This window comes from Gorilla gorilla, chromosome 8 (assembly GCF_029281585.2).
Source record: "Gorilla gorilla gorilla isolate KB3781 chromosome 8, NHGRI_mGorGor1-v2.1_pri, whole genome shotgun sequence".
NCBI classification, from domain to species: Eukaryota; Metazoa; Chordata; class Mammalia; order Primates; family Hominidae; genus Gorilla; species Gorilla gorilla.
In genome coordinates this window covers 9,748,602-9,772,739 of record NC_073232.2, presented here as the reverse complement: position 1 = coordinate 9,772,739, position 24,138 = coordinate 9,748,602, and the positions used below count along the sequence as shown (strand labels likewise).

The 24,138-nt window shown below is 45.5% G+C and overlaps 1 protein-coding gene across 4 annotated transcripts in view; it reads left to right on the top strand.

The window, feature by feature from the left end:
- LARP4B (La ribonucleoprotein 4B) overlaps positions 1-23,797 on the top strand; it is a 124,442-nt gene extending 100,645 nt beyond the window's left edge. For 3 of the 4 annotated variants that reach the window (XM_019035004.4, XM_063709836.1, XM_019035007.4), the window contains 10 exons: positions 2,128-2,238; positions 3,363-3,416; positions 3,503-3,712; positions 7,251-7,357; positions 8,032-8,283; positions 12,529-12,574; positions 15,438-15,602; positions 18,257-18,381; positions 18,477-18,690; positions 20,118-23,797. In XM_019035004.4, coding sequence (XP_018890549.2) covers positions 2,128-2,238; positions 3,363-3,416; positions 3,503-3,712; positions 7,251-7,357; positions 8,032-8,283; positions 12,529-12,574; positions 15,438-15,602; positions 18,257-18,381; positions 18,477-18,690; positions 20,118-20,405 — 1,572 coding nt within the window. In that variant the 3' untranslated portion in view covers positions 20,406-23,797. The remainder of the gene's footprint in view (positions 1-2,127; positions 2,239-3,362; positions 3,417-3,502; positions 3,713-7,250; positions 7,358-8,031; positions 8,284-12,528; positions 12,575-15,437; positions 15,603-18,256; positions 18,382-18,476; positions 18,691-20,117) is intronic. The other variant, XM_019035006.4, reaches the window with a different exon arrangement.
- The last annotated feature ends 341 nt before the right edge of the window (positions 23,798-24,138 follow it).

The window sequence follows — 24,138 nt, the reverse complement described above, 5'->3', positions numbered from 1 at the left end:
TTGACGTTACAGCCGTGCTCTCCCATTTACAGCCATGCTCTCCCATTTACAGCCATGCTCTCCCATTCTCCACTTCTAGCCTGTGCTGTTGTCACACATTCTAATTCTACACAGTCATAAGCCTCACAATACATCGTTGTTATGTTTGCTTTAAACAAGTCAGTTTTAAAAAGAGATTAAAAATAAGAAAAACATGTTTTATATTTATTCAGTATTTGCCATTTACAGTCCTTCTCATTCCTTTATGTCAATCTGGACTTTCCTTCTGCCTGGACATTCCTTTAGCATGTCTTGTACAGGTCTGCCGATGATGAATTTTTTTCAGCTTTAGTATGTTTGGGAAAATCTTATTTCACCTTTATTTATGAAAGGTATTTTTGCTGCATATAGATTTCTGGATTTATGGGGTTTTTTCCTCCCTTTCTGTGTTTTAAAGATACTCTCTCTTCTGGTATACGTTTTCTTTGGTTTTTTTCACCATCCTTCTGTATGTAATAAGTCTTTCTCTGGCTGCTGTGAAGATTTTACTACTGGTTTTAAGCAAGTTGATTGCAATATGCTTTGGTGTAGTTTTCAAACTTCTTGTACCTGAAATTTATTGAGCCATTATTTTGTTAAATGTTTTCATCTGCCTTTTGTCCTTTTCTTCAGAAAGTGTCTAGCCAGCTGTTAATCTTATTTAGTGTAGTTTTAATTTCAGACATTGTATTTTTCATCTCCAGTAAAGTTTGATTTTGGTCTTTTAAAAAAAATCTGGCCGGGCGCAGTGGCTCACGCCTGTAATCCCAGCACTTTGGGAGGCTGAGGCGGGCGGATCACGAGGTCAGGAGATCGAGACCATCCTGGCTAACACAGTGAAACCCCGTCTCTACTAAAAATACAAAAAATTAGCCAGGCATGGTGGCGGGCGCCTGTAGTCCCAGCTACTTGGGAGGCTGAGGCAGGAGAATGGCGTGAACCCGGGAGGCAGAGCTTGCAGTGAGCCGAGATAGCGCCACTGAACTGTGGCCTGGGCGAAAGAGCGAGACTCCATCTCAAAAAAAAATAAATAAATAAAAATAAAAAATAAAATAAAAAATAAAAACAATCTTCCATATATATTTAATATGCTCAGTCTTTACCTTTTATGGGATATGGAATATATATGCAGTAAATGTGTTATGTGTATTAAGTCTATCGTATCTGTCATTTCTAGGTCTAATCTTTTGCATTGTAGGTCATATTTTTCTATTTCTTTGCATGCTTTGTGATTTTTGAGGAGATGCTCGGAGTTTTAAACTTTACTTTACTGAATATTTTTGTATTCTAGTAAATATTCTTGAGCTTTGTTTTGAAATGCAGTGAAGTTACCTGGAACCAACTTTCTAGGTGGAATCAGAGCAGCCTTTTCTCTAGGGCTCATTTTCCCCACCGCGGAAGCAGTGCCCTTCTGAGCACTGTCCCTGCTATCCTGTGGGTTTAGGAGAGTTTTCCACTGTGGCCGGTGGGAAAACAAACCATTCCTTTCTTGGTGAGCCTTCCCTGGGCTTGGTCCCTCTCATCCTTCAGGCGGTTGTTTCCCAGGCTGAAGATGTGGGGAAGGCCATCTGCAGGCTTACCCTGCCGGCTCTGCGGCCCAGGCACTGAAGGCCAACTCCCCTGTTCATGTCCCTCTCAGGGATCACACTTGTGTTCACGCTGGGGTTCAGGGCCTGAAACTGTTCTTCATGTATTTTGTCTGGTTTTTTAATTGAGTCATCTGGGAGAGTAAATCTAGTCCATCATGGCCAGAAGCAAAAGTCCAAGCAAATTTTTTTTCTTAAATTGCCTTTTTTTTTTTTTTTAAAAAGTTGTGCAGTTATCAGCCCAGAACATGATATGTTAGTTTTCACGTTAATCTAGCTTAATGGTATCTTGAGAGTAGGGGAAGCTGTAAGTTGTGTGACTGCTTTTCTCTATGGCATTGTGATTCTGATTCTGGAAGCCCTGCTGAACCCTCATCCTTTTTGGAAGAGAGATTTACTAGGCATCATGGTACGTTTGTTTAAGGATAGTTCCTTAAGAGAATGCATTTGTTAAAAAAATTTTTGGTGAGGACAAAAACTGACATTGTTGAGAATTAATTTCTAACATCTCTATTTCCTGTAGGAAGTAGAAGCACTATTTAAAGGAGATAATTTACCGAAATTTATAAACTGTGAATTTGCATATAATGATAATTGGTTTATTACATTTGAAACAGAAGCTGATGCACAACAGGTAAGTTCTTTCCACCATCACCCTATGAATTGCATAGTTTACCAGTTTTTACTATTAGTGCATGTTGGGACTAAACTTGGGCATTGAGATTACTTGTGATGGTAAGTTTGAATATAATCTGCAGAGGAAATCAAGTTGTAGAAACTTAAATAAGTGTATTTGTATGGACAATTTTTATAGCAATATAAAAAGCATGTGATTTTACTTTCTAAGGACAACAAGCTAAGCAACCTAGGAAAATCAGTTTTGTTCTTCTATCTGGGCAGAGAAGTTTTACTATTTGCAAAGTGTTTGGGGGGAAATTTGAACCTAATCTTCATCTCCCAGCAGACTTCATTGTATTTTGGAAGATGCTTTTAATGGTATTGAGAAGTAAGCTCTGTAAGGAGGCGTGAGGAGTTAGTAGTTTTCCTGCCTTTAAGGGAAGCATAAGTGAGGAAACTAACACACATATTATAAAGTGTTAAAATGGTATAAACAGTATGTGGGGTTCAGAAAAGAAAACACAGAAACCTGAAAGATGGGTTTTAATTGGATGGAGGGGGAAAAGGGGAACGGAAGATAGAGTAACCATTTTTGTGGAGTGGAGTGTGAGCTCTGCCAGCCCGCGTGGCGAATGTGGTCGGATGATATTGAATCAGGTGCAGGGCCTTCACAGTTTTATAGGGGTTTAATGTAGAATTAACATGGAGAAGAACAAGGAGATATATCAAGAATGACTTTTGGATATTATGATCCTAATCCTTTTCCTTCCTGTCTGGTATTTCCTGAACTGCATTCTCCTAATCTGAAATTGGGATTAATACTAGGAACTCAGTATTCATCATTTTCCACCAGGTCAAGGTTCTTAGCCAGTGGTCTTTGGGAGACTTCTGTGGCATCTGTTAATACTTACAAAATTGTGTACAAATCTTGTTTGTGAGAATTTGGGGTACACGTTCCATAGCTCTTATGAGGTTATTTTAAGGGATCTATGACCCAGGGAGTGTCAAGAATCATTATTCTAGGTTCTGTTCTCCATAATTTAATTATATATTTCCCTATTTGAGCTATTGAGTGAACTATTGGTGCCTCTTATTCATAAGGTTAATCGAATGGAATTTTGTACTTAATTTTGCCCTTAGGCTTACAAATACCTTCGAGAAGAAGTCAAAACTTTTCAAGGAAAACCAATTAAGGTAAGCAAGACCATTGGTTATACTTTGTTTATTTGCAAATTGGTGTTCTTAAGTATTCTAATAGAAACTTACATATTTTCAAACAGGCACGGATAAAAGCAAAGGCAATAGCTATAAACACATTTTTGCCAAAGAATGGATTTAGACCCCTGGATGTGAGCCTGTATGCCCAGCAGCGCTACGCGACGTCGTTCTACTTCCCTCCCATGTACAGCCCCCAGCAGCAGTTCCCCCTGTACAGCCTGATCACTCCCCAGACGTGGTCAGCAACGCACAGCTATCTTGACCCACCCTTGGTACGTCATTTCTTTACTAGGAATTTATGTTGTAGACACTATGCTAGATAATTTGAAGAATTAAAATCCTCATCTAATAGGAAGCCAGATACGTGTGCAGTCTGACATACTAAAACAGACCTTCAAGTTATGTGGGGGATTTTAAATGTAGCTGAGAACAGAGCTTATGCATAAAGAACTTTGGATTGCTGTGATCACAGTCCTTGCACAGCCCGTCTCCCCTCTTGTCATGCAGCTCTTAGCAAGACGCAGAGGGCGATAAGTGCTGTAGTGTACCTGGTGTCCCCTACACGGAGTACAATGCAAGGGGGATTAACTGAGGAGGAAGAGGTGTTTAATAGGCTTCTGACAGCAAGGCCAAGGAGAAGGCCTGCTGTTTTACCAGCCTTATTTTACTCACTTCTCACCAGCATTAGAGTTGGTTGACATGATTAATTTTTATGGATTTTGGCCTTTGTTAAGGCCTATGGTTGGAATTCATAAGTCTGTACTGGATCTAGACATTGTCTCTTTGTGTGCTGCTATAGATGCTTGAAAGATCAAGTGCATCCTGGGTGGGAATTAGCATGAGTTTGGTGGCATTGGATGCACGAGAGTCAGCAATACACGGATGAGCATGTCCTTGAAGCTGAAGTCTAGTTGAGAAGTGAAGATGGGTTCATGGACTAGAGGTTTGCATGAGGTAGCAATGCAGGTTAATTGGAATTGGAGAGATTGAAGGGTAGCATACATAGAAGGTTATGGTCAGAAAGCAGAAATTGAGTTAGTAACTTTGAAAAGAGTTCATGTCCAGGGTTTCGCTGTGGACTAAGGGAAAGACTGAATGGTCCTCAGGGTCGGATGGCTGGGAGCCAGGCACCCTGATGTGCAGGGACGTCACCGCTGACAGGCAGAAAAGGAGGGTAGGTGCAGAGCAGAGAGAACTTGAGAAAACAACTGCCTGTATACACGGAAAGTAAAGATACGGGTCCATGAAACAACTCAGGCTGGAAAGTCAAACATGCCAAGGAGACACGTGTACAGAATGCCAGAACACTGACAGGTCTTATCAGGGATTGTGTTGTCATCTAGGTTGAGCTTTTCAGGTTAAGTATGAGTTTTTCAGAAGGAATCAAAGAGAAAGAAGTTTCATGAACAGAAGATGGTCGTAGATTCATGGGCATCTGAGCTGAAGCGTAGACCGGGCGGCAGGGAGTTGGGGAGCGAGCTGGAAGTTTCCAGGCCTAACTGCGCAGGTGCTTAGCTGTCCTGAGGCATGTGGGCTTTGGCCTAGTGCTTGTGGGAAGTTGTCTGAGGTTTCTAAGCGGAGAAATGAAACCATACTCCGTTTAGAAAGTAGCTCCTAAGGCCGTGTGAAGGGCAGGTGGGGACAGGGAGAGATTTTCAGAGGACCCCAATTCCCCCTGAGTCTGGAACCACTGCAGTATAAGAACCTTTGGTAAAGTTACTTCTGTCTCTTTTGAGTAAGTCCTGATGGTAAGAAAAGTTTCTGGCTTTTTGAAGTAGCACATTCTATAAAAGTGTACCCATAGGTGAATACTTCGTTTTCCCAAAAGCATATCATGAGAGAACCTCAGAGAGACTTTAGTCCGTAGGCTCTGGGTGTTGAAGAATCATCGCTGCACGTGGCTTGCCATGCTCGTCCTTTCAGTTCTTCCTGCAGCAGTTGCTTCTTCCATTTCTTTAATCATGGTTGCCCCTCTCGGGGATCCTTGGGGTTCTGGGTCAGCTTATGGCCTTGACTTATGTTGTATGTTCAGGTTGCGGTGTGTGCCAGACAGCTGGTCCTGCTCTGAGTCTGTGATACTGGGGCTCTCCATCGCAGCCTTTTACTTGTGCTAAAACATGTGCGTCCTTTGTTCTGCAGCTGAGGAGATTGTGCCTATTAATCCCCAACAAGTAATAATAGGAACGCATTAATAATCAACTTTACTTTTTATATATGACCAATTTTATTTTTTATCTTGAGCAAAATTACTGGAATATCAGGGCTCTGTCTGTAAAATGACTTGCTGGAAATGATTAGTCCTCATTGCTCTGCCCGTGATTTACAGCCTCAGATCCAGGTCTGCATTCATGGCTCTTCATGTGTGATGTATTTTCTTTTTCTTTTTCTTTTTTTTTCTTTTTTTTGAGACAGAGTCTCTCTCTGTTGCCCAGGCTGGAGTGCAGTGGCCGGATCTTGGCTCACTGCAAGCTCTGCCTCCCGGGTTCACTCCATTCTCCTGCCTCAGCCTCTTGAGTAGCTGGGACTACAGGCGCCCGCCACCACACCCGGATAATTTTTTTGTATTTTTAGTAGAGATGGGGTTTCACCATGTTAGCCAGGATGGTCTTGATCTCCTGACCTTTTGATCCGCCCCCCTTGGCCTCCCAAAGTGCTGGGGTTATAGGCATGAGCCACTGCGCCCAGCCATGTGTGATGTATTTTTAAAGAGTCTGATTCTTACAGAGTGAAGAGTTTCTCAAGTAGCAAATTGAAGATTCTAACTTCCCTTTTGTATAATTTTATTTTAGTCCTAAGCTATAATATTCTTTTTCTGTTATATCTTCCAGTTAGCTCTAATTAAGGAGAATTACTTGCTTTTTTCCTTTCCTTTCTCTTTTTCTCCAAACAAGGAGGGCTCTATGCGTATCTCTGTCACTTTAGTGACATTGAGGGTGTGGACTGGAAGGCCCTCAGGAACTAAGTGGCCTGCGTCAGGAGCATAAGGAGCGAAATATCAGTGATGCAGAACGTATTGGAAACCATGGGTCCAGAAGCCAGAGAATTAGAATGAATGATCTTGAGTTTTGTTTGTTTGTTTGTTTTTAAAGGAACTGTTTTAACAATAAGTTTTATCTTATTTTTGTATGTGTCTAGATTTTAAAAATAGTTGGCCGATACTTAAAATTCTATGCTCAATATTTTTAACTACTTAAGATCTTTTAGGGGTTCTGTGACCCTTTCTAATTTCTTCTGAATCTTATGTTAGTATATTTGCATGCCATACTTACCTTGTGACTTGGGGAATAATGATGATCTGAAAATACCCTGATCTGCAGAGCAGGACTTGTGTCGGGGTAAAGGTAAAGGCCCTGTCAGGCTGTGTTTGGATGAAGCCGAGTGAGCAGCAGTGGGTGTGCAGGTGCTCCTGAGATTGAGAATGTTGATGAGTTGTATTAAAGTCATCAGGAATCAAGAACTGTTGACTTCCTGCCAGTGATGGAGGTCGTATCCGACTGACATGCTAAAGGTTACAACACTTGTTGGAGCCCATGCACTCTTGACCACGTCTTTCCTCTCAGTGCCTGCTTCCGCATGTGTCAGTTCTCCTCGCTGGATTGTTGTAAGGATTGGCTGAAAGGATGCACAAAAGCTCCAGCCTACTTCTAAACAGCACCCATTGGTGATAAAATTGTAAAATACATGTCTCAGCTTGGGTCATGACTCTGACAACATCAAGAAATGCCCTCGGTTTCCACAGATTTGTTGGTATTAATGAAATTGAAGTCTGTTTTATGGTTTATTTACTTGTCTGTTTTCAAATGAATCTAGGTAACTCCATTTCCAAATACTGGATTTATAAATGGGTTTACGTCTCCAACGTTCAAGCCTGCGGCGTCTCCTCTGACTTCTCTCAGACAGTATCCTCCTCGAAGCAGGCAAGTTCCGGGGCGGTCCTAGCAGTTTTGGTCTTTACGCTACTGCCCTTCCGGAGTTGCGATGAGAGAGCTTTGATCACTAGTCCTGCTCCTCGCAGACAGAGCCACCTGAAGCACACAGCTGCATTCTGTAAAGACTAAGCACTACACCATCCTGGCTAACACGGTGAAACCCCGTCTCTACTAAAAATACAAAAAATTAGCCGGGCGTGGTAGTGGGCGCCTGTAGTCCCAGCTACTCGGGAGGCTGAGGCAGGAGAATGGCGTGAACCCGGGAGGTGGAGCTTGCAGTGAGCCGAGATCGTGCCACTGCACTACAGCCTGGGCGACAAAGCAAGACTCCGTCTCAAAAAAAAAAAAAGGCTAAGCACTACAATCTGGCATGGGTGCCCGCCTCAGATTCTCTGAGAGGAGGCTTTGGGGGCAACTTGTACACATCAGGTGTGCCTGATTTTAATTTGGGCCTGGACTGAAAAACAGCTAAGCAGAATTGTGGCACGTTGTTAATAGATTTGCATTATCCTATATGTTAGGAGTTAACCATTCCAAATCCTATTTTTATATTTTATTAAACAGAAAGCAGATTTCAGCTTAGCTATTCCATGTCAGTATGCATGTTATGTAATGCCTTGATCGTTTTATAACTCAACACATAAAACCATTTTTATTTACAGGAATCCTAGTAAATCTCATCTGCGGCATGCGATTCCTAGTGCAGAGAGGGGACCTGGGTTATTAGAAAGTCCTTCAATATTTAACTTCACTGCAGATCGATTAATTAATGGTGTCCGGAGTCCACAAACAAGGCAAGCAGGTCAAACTAGAACACGGATTCAAAACCCTTCAGCATATGCCAAGAGAGAGGCTGGGCCTGGGCGCGTGGAGCCAGGCAGTCTCGAATCCTCTCCTGGTTTAGGGAGGGGAAGGTGAGTTGTTGAGCAGTTACTGTGTAACATCATAAACTAATATTTTAAAAATTATTTAATTTAGATATGTTTTGTAATTGTCTTTAAATATGTCACAGAAAATCTAATTGAAGGCTATAAACATAAAGGGTTTTATATAATTGCTGAGACTTAAATGGCTTCATCTTTTTTGGAATATGAAATGGTTCAGTGAGAACTGTAGTTGTTTTAGATCATTATTTGTAGAAACATTGGAGCTCAATAGCCATAGACTCCATGCCATGTGCCTGCAGTCTCCTCTTGGCAGCATCCCTGGCTCACCAGGCCCCTCTGCAAGGGCAGTGTCCAGGCTCTGCCCCATGGCTGCTGGCCTGGCGCCCTCCAGCTGGGTGTGCACCAGGCACTGCAGGTGGAGCCTGGAGCGGGTAACCAGGCAGATCAGCATTGAAGTCTCATCTCATTGGAGGGTTGAGACTAGCCAGGACAGGTCTTAGCTGTGCTTCCTGCCCACCGTTTTTGGTTTTGTTTTAATATTTTTTTGGCATCAATCCTGTAGTAGGTTTTTGTTTGTTTGTTTGTTTGTTTTTAAGACAGGGTCTCACTCCGTTGCCCAGGCTGGGGTACGGTGGCATGATCATGGCTCACTACAGCCTTGAACTTCTGGGTTCAAGCAATCCTATTGCCTCAGCATGCTGAGAAGCTAGGACTTCAAATGCACACCACCATGCCTGGCTAGTTTTTACATATTTTGTAGAGAGGATCTTGCTGTGTTGCCCAGGCTGGTCTTGAACTCCTGGCCTAGAGCCATCCTCCTGCCTCAGCCTTCCATAGTGGTGGGATTACAGGCATGAGCCACCGCAGCTGCCCATTGTTGATAAGGCCAGTTGATCTTCTCAGTCCTTGCCTTGATAAGGACCGTCAGGATTTTCCTCTCATAAGTGACAAACAAGTGACTCAAATACCTGAGCTTTTTCAGGGTTTTCTATATACAATGTGTACAGCACCATGCCTGACGTGCAAGCTTCTCTTCCTGCCTGCCACAGTGCACACGCTCTGTGCAGTGAGAATTCAACATGAAGAGGCATCAGAAGCATCTCATTCCTGCCCATAATGATTAAATGAGCACATAGGAGTTCCTGCAGGGATTGTGCAGTGGCATCGGAAGGCACCATGGTCTGGGAGAGCTGGCACTGGGCTGTGTCTCACAGGAAGCATGGCATCAGGTTGGCTCAACAGGCCTTGGAGATGCAAAGCCAAAAGGGGCCCACCGTGTCATGGAGAGTCAGTGACTTCAGGGAGCAGTTGCTAGCCCTGGGTCTCAGTTTGGGGTTCTTAAGACCCAGACGCTTGGAGGGAAGAGGGTTGCAGAGCTGGGGCTCAGACTTGGGACAGAGCCCTACTCATCAAGGCCATGTGGCTCCCTCTGAGGGGCATCAATTGTGGGCACGGTGTGGAAGGAGGCAGACTAGATGGACAAGGCCCCCGGCCTCAGCCTCCTGTGCTCTTCAGTGTGCCTTGTTCATAAGAGCGTCACAAGGAGTTTCCTGGCAAATGAAAGTGGGGCTTGTTGAATTCCAGCTACCTCACAAAATGTATACAGGTGGCTTTGAAGCTGAGAGTCCAAAGCTTGCTGACGAATGTGGTCTACCCAGGATACCCTTCAACAATACTTGAACTTCCAAATGCAACTGTAACAAGTTTATGCTTTTGCCTGACAGATGCAGATCTTGCACCAATGGAGACCCTCTATCTTCCCACCAAGGGAGGACAACTGTCCTCCCACCTGAGACCTGAGCACTGCGGCAGGGAGTGGTTTAGGAAGCGCGCACCAGCACAGGCACGGTGGGCAGGGAGTGGTTTAGGAAGCGCGCACCAGTGGTTTAGGGAGTGGTTTAGGAAGCACGCACCAGTGGTTTAGGGAGTGGTTTAGGAAGTGGTGGGCAGGGAAAGCGCATGCAACTCCTGCAGCCTGTTTCTGCGATGGGTCCTGAAGCCAGAGCTGACCTTCGTAACCTCCTCCTTCCCTCTGTCTTGAGAAAGAGCTTGTGCTGTTTTACAGGGAGGTGCGCCAGGCCTTGCTTGCCCTGAGAACCTGATCCACAGCAGCCATGCCTCCACCTCCCCTTTTTGGGAGGGTTTGTTTTGTTTCCATTAACTTTCTCTATTGGACCAAAGTGCTAAGATGTCCTGAAGAACCCCTTACCGGAGTCCAGACACATGTCCCTACCCTTGCATGGCGGCCATGGCAGGGCACGGCCCAGCTGGGTTGAATGGCATGAGGAGCCCCAGGCGCCAGGTGGCTGCCTTGGTGGAGCTACTGTTAGGATCAGCTGGGGGAAGCACACCTCTTCAGGGTCTCAGGCCTTCACACCACTGCATTCAGAGTCGCGGGTGTCACAGTGATGTTTCCTCTATGGTGCTGGGACCACCCTGGGTCCCTTGCTACCCCTTGTGAGCTGTAACCCACCATGGCCCTGTCACTGAGCCTTGGCTCAGCCAACCTGCTCTCTGCATGATGGGCACTGACAGCTGACAGTGTTCTATGGCTGCAGGTGGGCTTCTGGGTCTGACATGGGTTACGTGGAGCCCAGTGAGGGTGTGGGGAGTGTTGGCTGGGCCCACTGATGGTGACTGGGATAGGACCCCATGGCAGACAGGTCTGTGTCCTGGACACCACTGTGTTCCAAGGGATGGGTGCCCCTGCGTCCCAGCCGGTAGTGACGAGCAGGCTGCCCTTGGCGGAGGGATGCCATGTGCCGAGCCCTGCGGGATGTCCTCTGCCCATGTGGCTGCTGTCCCTCTGTCCAGCGCTCAGGGCAATGCCTCTGGGCAGGCAGGTGCTGACACCATCCGTCTCACACCCCTCCCAGGTCCCCAGGGCCAGTTGAGTCCTGTCCCACTGAAGACTCTCATCTGGTTGCATCCCTAGCTCTGCTCATGGGCCATTGTAGCCCCACCTTTCCACTACTTCTGAATCCTGGCGCAGCGGAGTGGGAGTTCAGCTCCCTCGGTTTTGGGAGCACCCCCTGTTAGGGAGTGGTGCTGAGCCAGGTGTGTACTGGGGTGGCTGTCCATAATGCAGGCCCAGGACCCTCTCTCCCTGTGAGGCCACAGGCATGGATCCAGGACAAGGAGCACCAAGCCCCCTGTTCCTACAGGAGGTTGGGTTGTCAGGACTCATGCCCCACCTGTGGCTCAGTACTCATCCATGTCCCATAGTCTGGCCTGCAGTCTCCGCAAGGCACCAGTAGAAAGCCAGGAGCTATTTCCAGAAAGTATTCTGTAGGAGATAATAGGGATTTGCTCCAGAATCCTAAAGGTTTGTGCCGTCCTTGCCCTAGAGGGGTTGGCCCAAGGTTCCACACAGTTTTCCACTGTTAGGCCATCTTAGGCAAGACTAGTTTTTGGTTTTCTGTAAATGAAGGAATTAGTCAAGACTATTTCTTAACTCCTTTCCAGGTTATGTAATACAAGGCCCTTGGGGGAGTCTTTGCATTCCATTAAATTATAAATTGAGATTAATGTGTGTCATGTGACTTGTTAGACCACATAAGCCTGTCCAGGGAAATGGGAATGTCTTGGCCATCCTAGTGTCCCAGGTCTCCATGTGAAGTCACCACTTAATCAGTGTCTGTCCTGTGGTTATCAACTGCGTGTGTGGCGTGGCCCTGCTGCCTGCATGGGGAGGTCCAGAATGTGGTTCCTGAGGCTGGGAGGCAAGGGCAGGAAGTCTTTGGGGCACAGAGGTCCTTGTGTGGTTTTCGTGGGAAGGGGTCAGCCATTGAGGCAGTAGTGGAGGAAGCTGAGAGGGCAGAGGAAGGGATGGGACGCGGTATTTGGGGTCTTTTAAATCTGATGTAAAGCAAATCTGCGCCGGGAAAATTCTCACCACCATTTTAAACAACTCATTGATGGAGCTCAGTCTCAGATTTTATGTGTCTTGTCATTTCCACCCAGTGGATGTTCAGTACTCATGTCTTAACAGACATCCCAAGGAGGCACCAGGGAGTTGGTTTCAGTCAGTGTTTTCTTCTGTTCTTTATCACTTGCCTGGACTTCCACGTTAGTCCCTTGCTGTCAACTTTGTGTTGTTCTGCTTACGCTTCCTGAAGTTGGGATTTTAGAATTGAAAGTCATCTTTGAAAGGTTTCAAAGTGATAAAGACTGAATTGATGTGTACTTTGATTATGTGAGTGCAAACGTGCTCAATAATAAATTCTCCAAGTGGGAAAAAAAATAACAGTCTTTCACTTTCCACTCCTCTAGGAAGAATTCCTTTGGCTACCGGAAGAAAAGGGAGGAGAAGTTTACAGTGAGTACATAAAGCATATACCTCTTCACAAGACATTTAAATCTAATTTATACCAAACCTGAGATTTAATTAAATGGATTAAGGTTAAGACACAAGAATGAGCATTTCAAAAGACTTGTAACGTGAAATCCACTAAGTAATAACTGACATCCTGGCTGGCCTAGGAGGAAGCAACTGTAGAGGTTTTGGAAATAGCGATGTGCTGCACGGGACTCCACAGTGCACAGGCGTGTTGTGTTGTGGCACAGGCATGGCCAGGAACTTGCTGTCGCATGCACTGCAGCCTACACACGGGTGTGCACGTGAGCTCTTCTGTGTGGCAGCTGTACCGGAGAGTCTGAAATGACTGGAGCCATTCATTTCAATGAGCAGAGTAAGCATCTTCCACGGAGCAATTTGTTTGTCAGTGTTTTTCCTTCAAAACTTTCGAATACTCTCCCGCTGTGTAGAAAGCATTATCTCCTTCTGTTATAACTTACTGGCAGGACAGACCCAAACATAAGTGATAGGTTTTTGTGGCGGTAAGTACATGAGACATGGTGATTTTTACTTGGGTTGATTAATCAGAGTTTCTCCTGTGGAAAATGTTTGTACTGGTCTTTAGTGGAGGATGGCATGGACTTCTCCACAGCCAGTGGTGGGATGGCACGGTGGCAGTTAGCAGTACCCACAAAGATGGGAGGGATGGCACAGTGGCAGTTAGCAGTACCCACGAACCAGTGGTGGGATGGTACGGTGGCAGCAGTACCCACGAACCAGTAGTGGGACAGCAAGGTGGCAGTTAGCAGTACCCACGAAGATGGGAGGGATGCCTCCATGGGCTTGCAGATGTGGAATTCCATACAAGGAATGCTGGAGGAGACCTGGACAAATCCTGGTCCAGCCCCTCAAGCCATCACACAGGTGCTTTCTCATCACAAAAGATACAATCTCTGTTTAGAACTCAGAAATTGTGCCTTTCATGAGGTCGGCTTAGTCTAGTTTTTGTTTAACTAGTTGGTAAGGCAGTTTTTACCAGTTAATTGCAATTGGAATTAGTGAATTCCTGTGACCATTTGGACTAACAAGGCAAGCATCTAAACACAGGGCACTGTTGTGCCTGCCGTGATGTTTTCCCACAGCCATATTTCTCTTCCGTTATGTTTTGCCTTGCATTCCTGATGCATGTGTTCATGACTGTGACCTGCTTTGAAGCTTCGGCTTGTGGCCCAGTGTTGGATTGATTACAGAGCATACGCCCATCGTCTTATGTACGTGCTCTCAGGACCTCAGAAAGGTCCAGACGCTTTTTCTGTAAAAGTGTGTGAGCCTCGGGCCTAACCACGCCCATGGGACCTGAGCAGTACTCAGACCTCACCCAGAGGTGCTCAGATCCTAGAGGATTTTAACACTGCCTTCCAAGTCAAGTCCCATCTGTGGGTGATGTCATTTTGTAACTCCCACATCTGGGCAGTTGTTGCCTGCCTCTTTTGCTTCTACGAGTTGAGATTTAAATACATTTTTGAGGAAGGCTGTCTCTCTAATAATGCTTATCTTCTGAAAAGCTGTATTCACCTCAGAAACGTGCAGATGTTTAAAACCGCTTTGCCATCATAGTGGCCATGTGTAACTTAGAGCTTTGCAGGATCATTTTGAGCATCATATTCACAATACTAGGTTACGGAGAGCATACAACAGCCAGCTGCTCAGTAGGTAACAAGCTTACTGCCAAGGACACCTAACTGGGAAAAGCTAAGCTAAAATTAGGCACCTGTCGCATGGAGCAGAGAAGCAAGCAGAATGCCCAACACAGACTGGACTGGGGTTTGTGTCAGCCTGAATTCATTTTCATCCTTTGACCTGCTTTCACTTCTGACATATTTTCTCTAGAATCTCCTGATGCAGGGATTCACCTTCCTGTGTATAAACTTTGGAGAAACATTGGCACTTTCCAGTTAGGTGGATCCCATGAGATCTTTGCTTCCTGGTCAGAGTAGCTCATTGTTTCAGCTAAAAATAGTTGTATTCTTTAGTTAATATAAATTCATTTCTAAACTAAATGTAAACTCATTTCCCCTTTCTGTGCCATGTGTCCTTCAGCTGAGGAACTGCATACTCACAAAATGACTGCCAGCTTGTTAAAGCGGGTTGATAGATCATTTTCCAATAAAAGGTATTACTGCCTTTCTTCTGAGATTTGGGCTTACAAAGTACACTCACTTCTTATTATACTGAGTTTGCTTTCTTGAAGTCAAAGAATCTGATTAGAATTTGTTGTCAAATCCTGTGTTTTTAATTATTTAAAAATGTAAACTTTCATTAACTTTATTTTCAGAGAATTCGAGCCCCCTCCCCTTTTGTTAAACCACTTTTTTGATGCACGCGTGTAAAATTTCTTACACAGGTTGTGGAGAGAGTGTCATATTTTGTTTTTTACAATTATCTTGTGACTCAAATTAAAAACTATGCTGTAGTAACACAGCACTTGTCTGAAAGTGAGAAAGTTTAATGTCTACACTCAGGCTGCCCTGCTTTCCATCTGGTGGGCTGGAGTCACTCCAGAGTGTCTCCCTTGCCTTCAGCTGCCCCTGCTGTTCGTGAGTGCTGGCAGCCATGGGTGGATAGCTCTTTGGATGTCACCTTAGCCTCACTGTGTCCTTTGTGACACGTCTCTTGGGCAGCAGCATCCTTGAGATTTCAGTTTTACAGCTCTGCTCTAGACGGTTGAAGTTGCTTGGGAGAACCTTCAATTGAGTGAGGAAGCCCTTGTCTGGGTTGAATGATCTGCTTCTTTCTACAGATATTTTCCAGACAGGTGTGGAAACGAGAAGCTGCTTGGCCTTCTCTCTCCATACCGTGACCCTGGGGTGTCATTCTGTTGCAGAGCAGCCAGACACAGTCTCCAACGCCACCAAAGCCTCCGTCGCCAAGCTTCGAGCTGGGGCTGTCCAGCTTCCCTCCATTACCTGGAGCTGCCGGCAATTTGAAGACAGAGGACTTGTTTGAAAACAGGCTATCTAGCTTGATAATAGGACCATCCAAAGAAAGGGTAAGGGATATATTGCATGTCTAATAGTTGCCAACAGTTACTAGGTACGGGTTCCGTGTCAGGCGCTTTGCTGAGCTCTTTATACATGTTTGTTTTTAATACTGAAGAGAGGCTTGGAGGCCACGTGATTGCAGAGGTCACACAGATTTGGAGTAAGGCCAGCCTTGAACCCAGGGCTGGGCCTTCTCCTTAACATTGCTGTCTGATGAAGTCAGAGGTAGAAACCTGTGCCATGATGTGCCGTACACACCCTTTCTCTCACCCAGAAACTTAGATTGCATTGTCATTGTTGTAGTTCAGACCTGCCTTTATTTTACAAAACAACAGAATGAAATAGAAAAATCTGAATTGTATTGGAAATGATTAAAATGTGTAGTAATCTACATGAGACAAGGAGCAAGAAGCCTGGGAGAACCTCACTGTAGTGTCGGTGGCTTCTGGTGAGGTCTGGGCTGCCCCACGAGGTGCCGCCTCCACTGCAGTGAACATCATCCCAGGAGTCATCCCGAGCTGCAGATGACAGAGGACACTCAGCCCAGCACTCTGGCCTCTAATGTGCTTAGGAGGTGGAAGTGGGACTTGGCCGGCTGCCACACCTGGCGTTGAAGGCTCTGGGAAGTACAGGGGAAGTTTTCTGCCCAGTTACCTGCTGTGCATAGGAAGAGCCCAGAAAGAACCTGCTGAGCACTCCTGGTTGCCGGTGTCCCCTGTGCCAGGGGCCCTTTCCCCAGCTGTGCCCCAGAGTCACCACGTGTCTGTTCCACGCCACATGACCGTGATGCTTGCTACCCCACCCAGGTCTGCAGAGTCAGTGTCTCTTCCACCCTGGGCTTTAGGGAAGGCCCCGCAGTAGATAGAACCGTTCCTCACTTCCTAGGGCAGAATTTAAGATGGATTTTGATGCAGTATCTTTACACTGAAAGTCAGGTGACGTGTCTAGTCCTTTTCATATTGGTAGATGGTCATGCTCCTGTTTGGAGATTGAGTACATTCCAGGATTGTCACATTAGCCTTAAATTTCCACACTGTCATTTCTAAGGTATTAGTGCCTTGAGAAGAAATGCAGTTTAAAGATCATGAATTCTAGTTTTCCAACTGTAGCCTACTCCCCTTGGTATTGAGTGGAGGAGAAGAGGCAGGTCTCCAACCCTGCTTCAGAAACAGCAGCTCCCGCTGTGCCCAATTTGAGTCTTGTGTAAGGTTTCTCTTGAAGAAAGAATTGCTTCTTTGAAAGGCCTGACCCTGAGCCTTATGCCACCACCCAGGTGTAGTGGGCTCCATTGCTGCTTCTTGGGAGCTTCTTGAGTCAACAGCGTGGCCCTTGGGTTTCAAAGTGGGGTGGAGGCTCCAGAAATGATGGGGTTCAGCCCTTCCCCTGTTGACATGGAGCTCGTGATGGTCACTCTGACTTGCTTCATGACCTGCAGTTGTGGATCTGCATTTCATTTGCATTGGGACTGAACATATCCTGAATTAATTAATTAATTTGTTTATTTAAGATAGAGTCTTGCTCTGTCACCCAGGCTGGAGTGCAGTGGCACAACCTTGGCTCCCTGCAACCTCCGCCTCCCGGGTTCCAGTGATTCTTCTGCCTCGGCCTACTGAGTAGCTGGGACTACAGGCATGCACCACCACACCTGACTAATTTTTGTATTATTAGTAGAGATGGGGTTTCACCATGTTGGCCAGGCTGGTCTCAAATCCCTGACCTCAGGTGATCCGTCCACCTCAGCCTCCCAAATTGCTGGGATTATAGGCGTGAGCCACTGCGCCCAGCCCCTACCCTGAATTTAAAATGAGCTTTTACAAAAGGAGTCCTTTGCCCTCCTGTTTCCACCAAGCTGGATTCCTGCTGGTCGAGCACAGGAATCGCAGCGGATTCTGGTTCTCCAGCTGGAAGGGCTCTAGGTCTGTCGTCAGCCTTCATCTAAGGGCAGAAGTGTAAAGAGCACCTGCCCTCCTGACTTTTTTAAGTTGCATGACAAGTGTATCATCACATGCCATATGTATAAGATCAAGCACACATGAAATAGCCCCTGCACAGGGGTCGCTGGCTGGAGTAAGGAGGGAGTAAGTTTCACTCCGTCTTTAGCTTCCTGGCCTTGGGCAAATTAACTTAGAGGTATTGGGCCTCAGTTTCCTCACCTGTTGAGATGGGGGCATTCGCACACCTGCTTCCTGGAGTTGTGAATTCAGGGAGGGCTGGCAGCTCACATTTATATGGGTGTGGAGGCGCTGATTGTTTTTTCTCAGCTGTGTGAATGAGTTGTGTTGAACTGTGTTAGGATTCGACACTCAGCAGATATGCATGTGGTGTTGTGCCGTGCCGTGCTGGGCCCAAAGTGCCAGGTGGGTGAGATGTGTTTGATGCCTGTTCAGTTAAGAAATAAGCTTGTAGATCATCATTGCGGGAGAGGAGATAAGGGCCTGTGATGTAAGAACAGTGGGGCATTTGCCGAGAAAGAGAAGGGTGGGCGATCTGTGGGGCAGAGGATAGTCCTGGGCTCTGTAACATTTTTGCTGGAGAAGACCCTCTTCCCCTATGTCCTTGTGCCGCTCTCCCAAGGCTGTTCACGGGTGGGGTGAACGGGCACTGGTACCAGCTCCGCTTAGTGCCGGCAGGACTCTGATGAACACTCTTGACCCTGTTTCAGACCCTCAGTGCAGACGCAAGCGTGAACACCCTTCCTGTAGTGGTCTCCAGAGAGCCCTCGCTGCCGGCTTCTTGTGCTGTATCAGCAACGTACGAGCGATCCCCCTCCCCAGCTCATTTACCCGAGTGAGTATTGGTGTTCTTCCAGCGCCTTGGTGTTGACTGACTTGAATGGCCTGTGATGTTGCATGAGATTCAAATATTGGGTGGCATTTTTACAGTGATCCCAAGGTGGCGGAGAAACAGAGGGAAACCCACAGTGTGGACAGACTTCCTCCCGCCCTCACTGCGACCGCATGTAAATCGGTGCAGGTGAACGGAGCCGCCACGGTACGTACCTCGTGCCTGCCTTCCTGCATGACAGCCGCGAGGCTCTGGTGTGAACAGATGCTGCGCACTCCTGCACCTGCTCGTTTTTTAATCACATCTAATTTGGTGGGTTTTTATTTGCGTCTGTCTGTGTTGTGTTTTCTGTACAAAATACCTTTAATATTTGCTAATAATTTTCCACTAACTACTCTAGTTCTTTCTCAGACCACCATGTAGTCCTTTTATTTCAGTGTTGGTCAATAGAGGTTTCTTGAGTAGTAACAAGACCCCAGCTCCTGTTTCTCCATAGACTTTAGGATCATTTCAGCATTTCGCGCGCGTGTGTATGTTTGCATGCGTGCGCGCCCATCGTGTGTCTGATGAAGAGACAGGAAGAGCAAGATGGTGGCCCCACCAGCCTCCAACCCCTGTGGGCCCAGCAGGCCTGAACCCCAGCGACTTCCTTTCTGTTGTTTTCCCTACTGGGTGAACCGTGGCCTCTCTTATTCTGAGTTGTGGCCTCTGTAGTTTGATCTTGGGTGAGCTTTTTCCTTGAATTTGGGAGTTTAATCCCTTACTGTCCCCTGGGCTGAGTCTAAAAAATGATTTTTTATAGGTTAAAATTAATAATTTTAATAATAAATAATAATAATAATAATAAAAGAGGCCAGGTGCGGTGGCTCATGCCTGTAATCCCAGCATTTTGGGAGGCTGAGGTAGGCGGATCATGCGGTCAGGAGATCCAGACAGTCCTGAACAACATGGTGAAACCCTGTCTCTACTGAAAATACAAAAAATTAGCTGGGTTTGGTGGTGGGCACCTGTAGTCCCAGCTACTCAGGAGGCTGAGGCAGGAGAATCACTTGAACCCGGAAGGCAGAGGTTGCAGTGAGCTGAGACTGCACCACTGCACTCCAGCCTGGGCGACAGAGTGAGACTGTGTCTCAAAAAAAAAAAAAAAAAAGTTATTAAGGGAAATATTTTACTTTTCTGTTATTTAGTCTTTATGCTTCCACTTACCTGAAAACCCTATTACACATTTCTTTGAAGATTTTAGCTGTCTTCATCATTCTTAGATATTTCCAGTCCTTTGTAGTTTGAAATGTGCAAAACATTTTTATTTAAAGACTGTTTTTGGAGTTTGCCTTTCAGGGTTGAGTACTGTGTGAGGGTCCATTGCCCACCGTGGGCACCTGGGACACCCTTCTGTTGTCCTGAGCTGGCGGAGCCAGTGTGTGCAGCATCCGGACTCTTACTAGGCTTCCCCATTGCCCAAGCAGGCATAGGGCTGGGTAGGGATGGTGTTGAGTCAGCACTCTTCTTCGTCATGCCTTTTCTAATTTTATCCATTACTACAGTAGCACAGAGGGAGTGTTCTGCTGCAGGGGAAACGAAATCATTAGATTTTATGAACTTTTTAAAAGTTAAAAACACTAGTGAAGATGGAAACTTAGTTACAGTTGAAAACTCTTTTATCTTAAGTGAACTTGATTTCCTGTCTTGTCCCTAGAGACACCATTTCACACAGGTAACCCAGGATTGTCTGTTTCCAGGAATTGCGAAAGCCCAGCTACGCAGAGATTTGTCAGAGAACGAGTAAAGAGCCTCCTTCTTCCCCATTGCAACCCCAAAAAGAACAAAAGCCAAACACTGTTGGTTGTGGGAAGGAGGAAAAGAAGCTGGCAGAGCCCGCAGAGAGATACCGGGAGCCCCCAGCCCTCAAGTCCACACCTGGAGCCCCCAGAGACCAGAGGCGGCCGGTGGGGGGCCGGCCCTCGCCCTCGGCCATGGGGAAGCGTCTCAGCCGAGAGCAGAGCACTCCCCCCAAGTCTCCTCAGTGAAAACCGTACGTCTGGGAGGGGTCACAGAGCGCTGTGTTAACCACAAACGAGACACTCTTCCCACTCAGTGCGAGGACGAGCCGCTGGTTAGGAGCTTGCAGTGTCTGAGGCCTGTGGGATCCTCAAGTTGGTTTTCTTCTGTGAGTTGGATTCTCCCCCTCTTGAAAAAAAATCGATTTTTCAGGATTTAATTAATACAAACCTTATTTTAGGTTGGTGCTTAACTGGAGGTGATGCATAAGTCTGATTTTTTTTTTTCCAAGATAGAAAAAGCATTTATCCTAACAAATTGGTATTTTTTATTAAGCCTCCATGTGGCTCTGAATGCAAGCTATATATAGTGAGTTTTTCTAAATTAAGGGAACTCTGCTTTTTTTTTTTTTTTTTTTTTTTCTTAGTAACTGGTCTGTAAGTGCATATCTCTAGAATGTCCCCGCAGACGAATGAGGGCCAGTGGCCTTGGCAGAGGCAGGTGTGGCCTCGTAGAGGCAGTGCTGGCCGCGCCAGGGCATCAGTGCTGATGTGGGAGCTGTGCTTCCACCTAAGCCGTTGGTAGGGGACTGTGGCATTTAAGAATGTAGAGAGCGCATCCTTTTTGATCTCTTGGGCAGAGTGAACCTGCAGGGGCTACCCCAGAAACCTTGGTTCTGATGCACTGCAAGCAAGTAACCAGCTTCTCACTCCAGTTTCAAGTGGCTGTTATGTAATATAAATTCAAAGCACATTGTGAATAGAACCTACATGAAAACATACACTTTGTTGCCCACTGACATGTTACCAGAAGTTGTACCATGATGTTGTTTTGACCCCTGTGAGCTGACGGCCCCGGCCCTGCTCTGTGCACATTTCTGTCCGTGTTCCCCAGCACTCTGGTTGGAGAGAGTCCACATCTTCAGCTCCGTGTGGACATCTCCCTGTACCTCTGCATCAGCACATGGATTTAAGAGTTATGTAATCGTGAGAGAATGGTGTTTGTGGTTTTTCCCCCTCTTTGGCTGGTGGAGGATAAAGTTCCTGCTCTTTTACCTCCAAGACGAGGGCCTCATTGATTCACTTCCAGAAGTGCTGCACTTCTGAAGAACAAGGATGCACTAAAGTTAGCAAGTTTATAATAAAGTTAAATATAAATTATTTTGTTTTAAAATGCCTCAAATTTTTCTTTATTCTAAGCAGCAAACATTAAAATAAGAATATTTCCTGCTAAATGTAACCATACACTTTATTCCACAAAATGTTATTTAACAAGACTGAGGGTTTTTTTTAAGAAAAAATTATTTCCATCCAATATTTAAAGACTTGAATTTTATTTAAACTTGAAAATGACTTTGCCTTAACTTTTGTATAAGACAGCTTAGAGTCCATGGAGCCCGGCCCTGGGTTGGCGTGAGTGGGTCAGAGTTACTCAGTTACTGCGTGGATCTCCTGTCGCTAGTTTTACTGAGTAAGCATACTGTAGTACAAGAGCTAGCAGTAGTTTTTGTAATATACCTTAAAGATCTTCAACAGTTGATCTTTTTTCAGAATGTTGGAAAATCCTGTAAATGCAAATAGTCAATACTGTATTAAATACATGCACTTGGAGTGTGCTTCGCTTGTACAGTTGTAAATAATCAGAACATATGAAAAAGGTACCCTACAGAGAAAATTCTGATACAGATTATTGATATATTATAAATGTTGCTGTTGAGCGGGATGTAGATAAACTAAATGTTGTGGTTTGAATATTATTTTGATTTGTTGAGATTTTCTTTTCTCTCTTACATCGGTGTGTTGAACTGATTCTGCCTCTTTGCTGCAAAAGGGAATTGGAAAGTCTTATTAAAAGCCTCCAGATGTTTTCATACTCTTTTAAAATGTATGTAAATGCATACTAATCATATCTAATGTGAAAGAGTTTTAAAGTATATAGAGAGCAAAAACTGGCAGGATCATAAGTGAAGGTGACTAGTAATCTAATTAAAATCACCTGCAGCTAAGCATGATTGACCCTGCCAGAGGAAAACATTGCCTATTTGACCATTTCCTTCAAACCAGTTGCCATTATTCAAATACAGAGAAATAGCCACAGGGCTAGTGTTTTTCAAATGCATTTTAAAGAACATGGGGATTTTTTTTTTGTAGTTGTCAGTTCACTGACCGAAAAAAAAAAAATCAGAAAGAATTGATCTGTGAAACCCAAACTCTCAATACTCAGAAAGCTGGGAGGCAACCTCAAGGCCTGGGCCTACGAGGTGAATCTTCGCTACGGAAGGGCCAGGGCGCCATCAGCCATTCCCAAAACACAAGGCCTGCCCGTCCGCCAGTGAGTCCTTGGTTTTTAATAATGAGAAGTCCTTTCCCCCAAGGTGTGAGCATTGCAGCGCAGTGTGTGTGTGTGGTTAGAGCCAGCTTAGTCCTTCACTTTGTCGACTGAAGTGTGAGCTCAACAGCTGCATGAGGAGGGCAGCGCGTGCATTCGCCAGTCGCCACTGGAGGGCTCTGCTGCCCTCCGGTCAGTACACTGTAGTTACTGCCTAGCCAGCAGCAGTCTTCTGCATCAAGAGCTGAAACCTTGCTCGGATGTGATTTTTATAGCATCCTTTTTAATTAAAGGTGAAATACAGATTGCTATGTAATGTCTGAAAAAACCTGATACTACTTCAAGAGTTTCCGCTCAGAAGAAAATGAGAGTTATCATAATAGGAAGCTGTGGCGGTCCATGCCAACTGTGCTGTGTCACATACAGCGATGAGAGTGGCTTTCATACATTTTTTTTTTAAGTTAACACCCTCCTTTACCCCCAGCAGTATCTCAGGTTATAGAATCAGAGATGCAGCAGTGACAAATGGCATTTTAACTTGTAAAATCGTGTGATGATGCTTATCATTTTGAAATAGAAGAATAAAAACCTGGTCCCGTTTCACCAGACATGAATTTCAAGTGGAGTCGTCGTTCTCTGAGAGTGAGTGTCTTGACATTTTCACCCAGGCCCTCCTGTCATCACATCACCGGCTGTCACTGGCGGGTGGCCGTAAACGTCCTGCGTTGCTGTATTAGGATCTCTGCAGTTCAGGCTTCAAAACCAGTTCAGTGTATCCGGGCGACGGGTAGTGGTGGTGCATGCCTGTCTGCGTGCCCCGCTGGCGAGCTGTAGTTGCGGCTTGCGTGCCTCGCAGCCCACTACAGGGCTGCAGACAATCGAGGCGAGGGCGCTGGCCGCCAGCAGCTCACAGCGCGGGGGTCATGTGGTCACTCCTCGAGGGTTTCGTTTTTGTTCTGCTTCATTAAGACTGGAATCAAGCTTACATGTAAACTATTGGTAATTTAAGTTTCCTTTTGTGTCATTCAGTGTAAAACTGTCTAATTTGAAAAAAAATGTAGGTTATGAAAATAAAGATTTAGGCACTGTTCAATTTTTCTTTTGATTTTTTTTAAATTAAAATTTCTTCAATAATGCATCTTTTCTAAACATAGTTTTTTGCCTGTTCCCATAAGTGCATGAAAAAGAAACACGGGCCTCATATATGATTGGATCCTAAAGGCTTCTCACCTACGTGGGGGCTGGCTGTGGCACACGGGGCTCACCCTTTGTGTTTTAGTGGTTCAGAGTGAGCATTAACATCAGGTGCTCATGCGGAGACAGCCATTACTGTGACTGCCAAGATTTACTGCAAAAATACATGTTCCTGTATCAGGACTTTGATTTTGTTAAAATGGCACTCTCTCCAAAGCTGTGTCCATGAAGCTGTTTGGA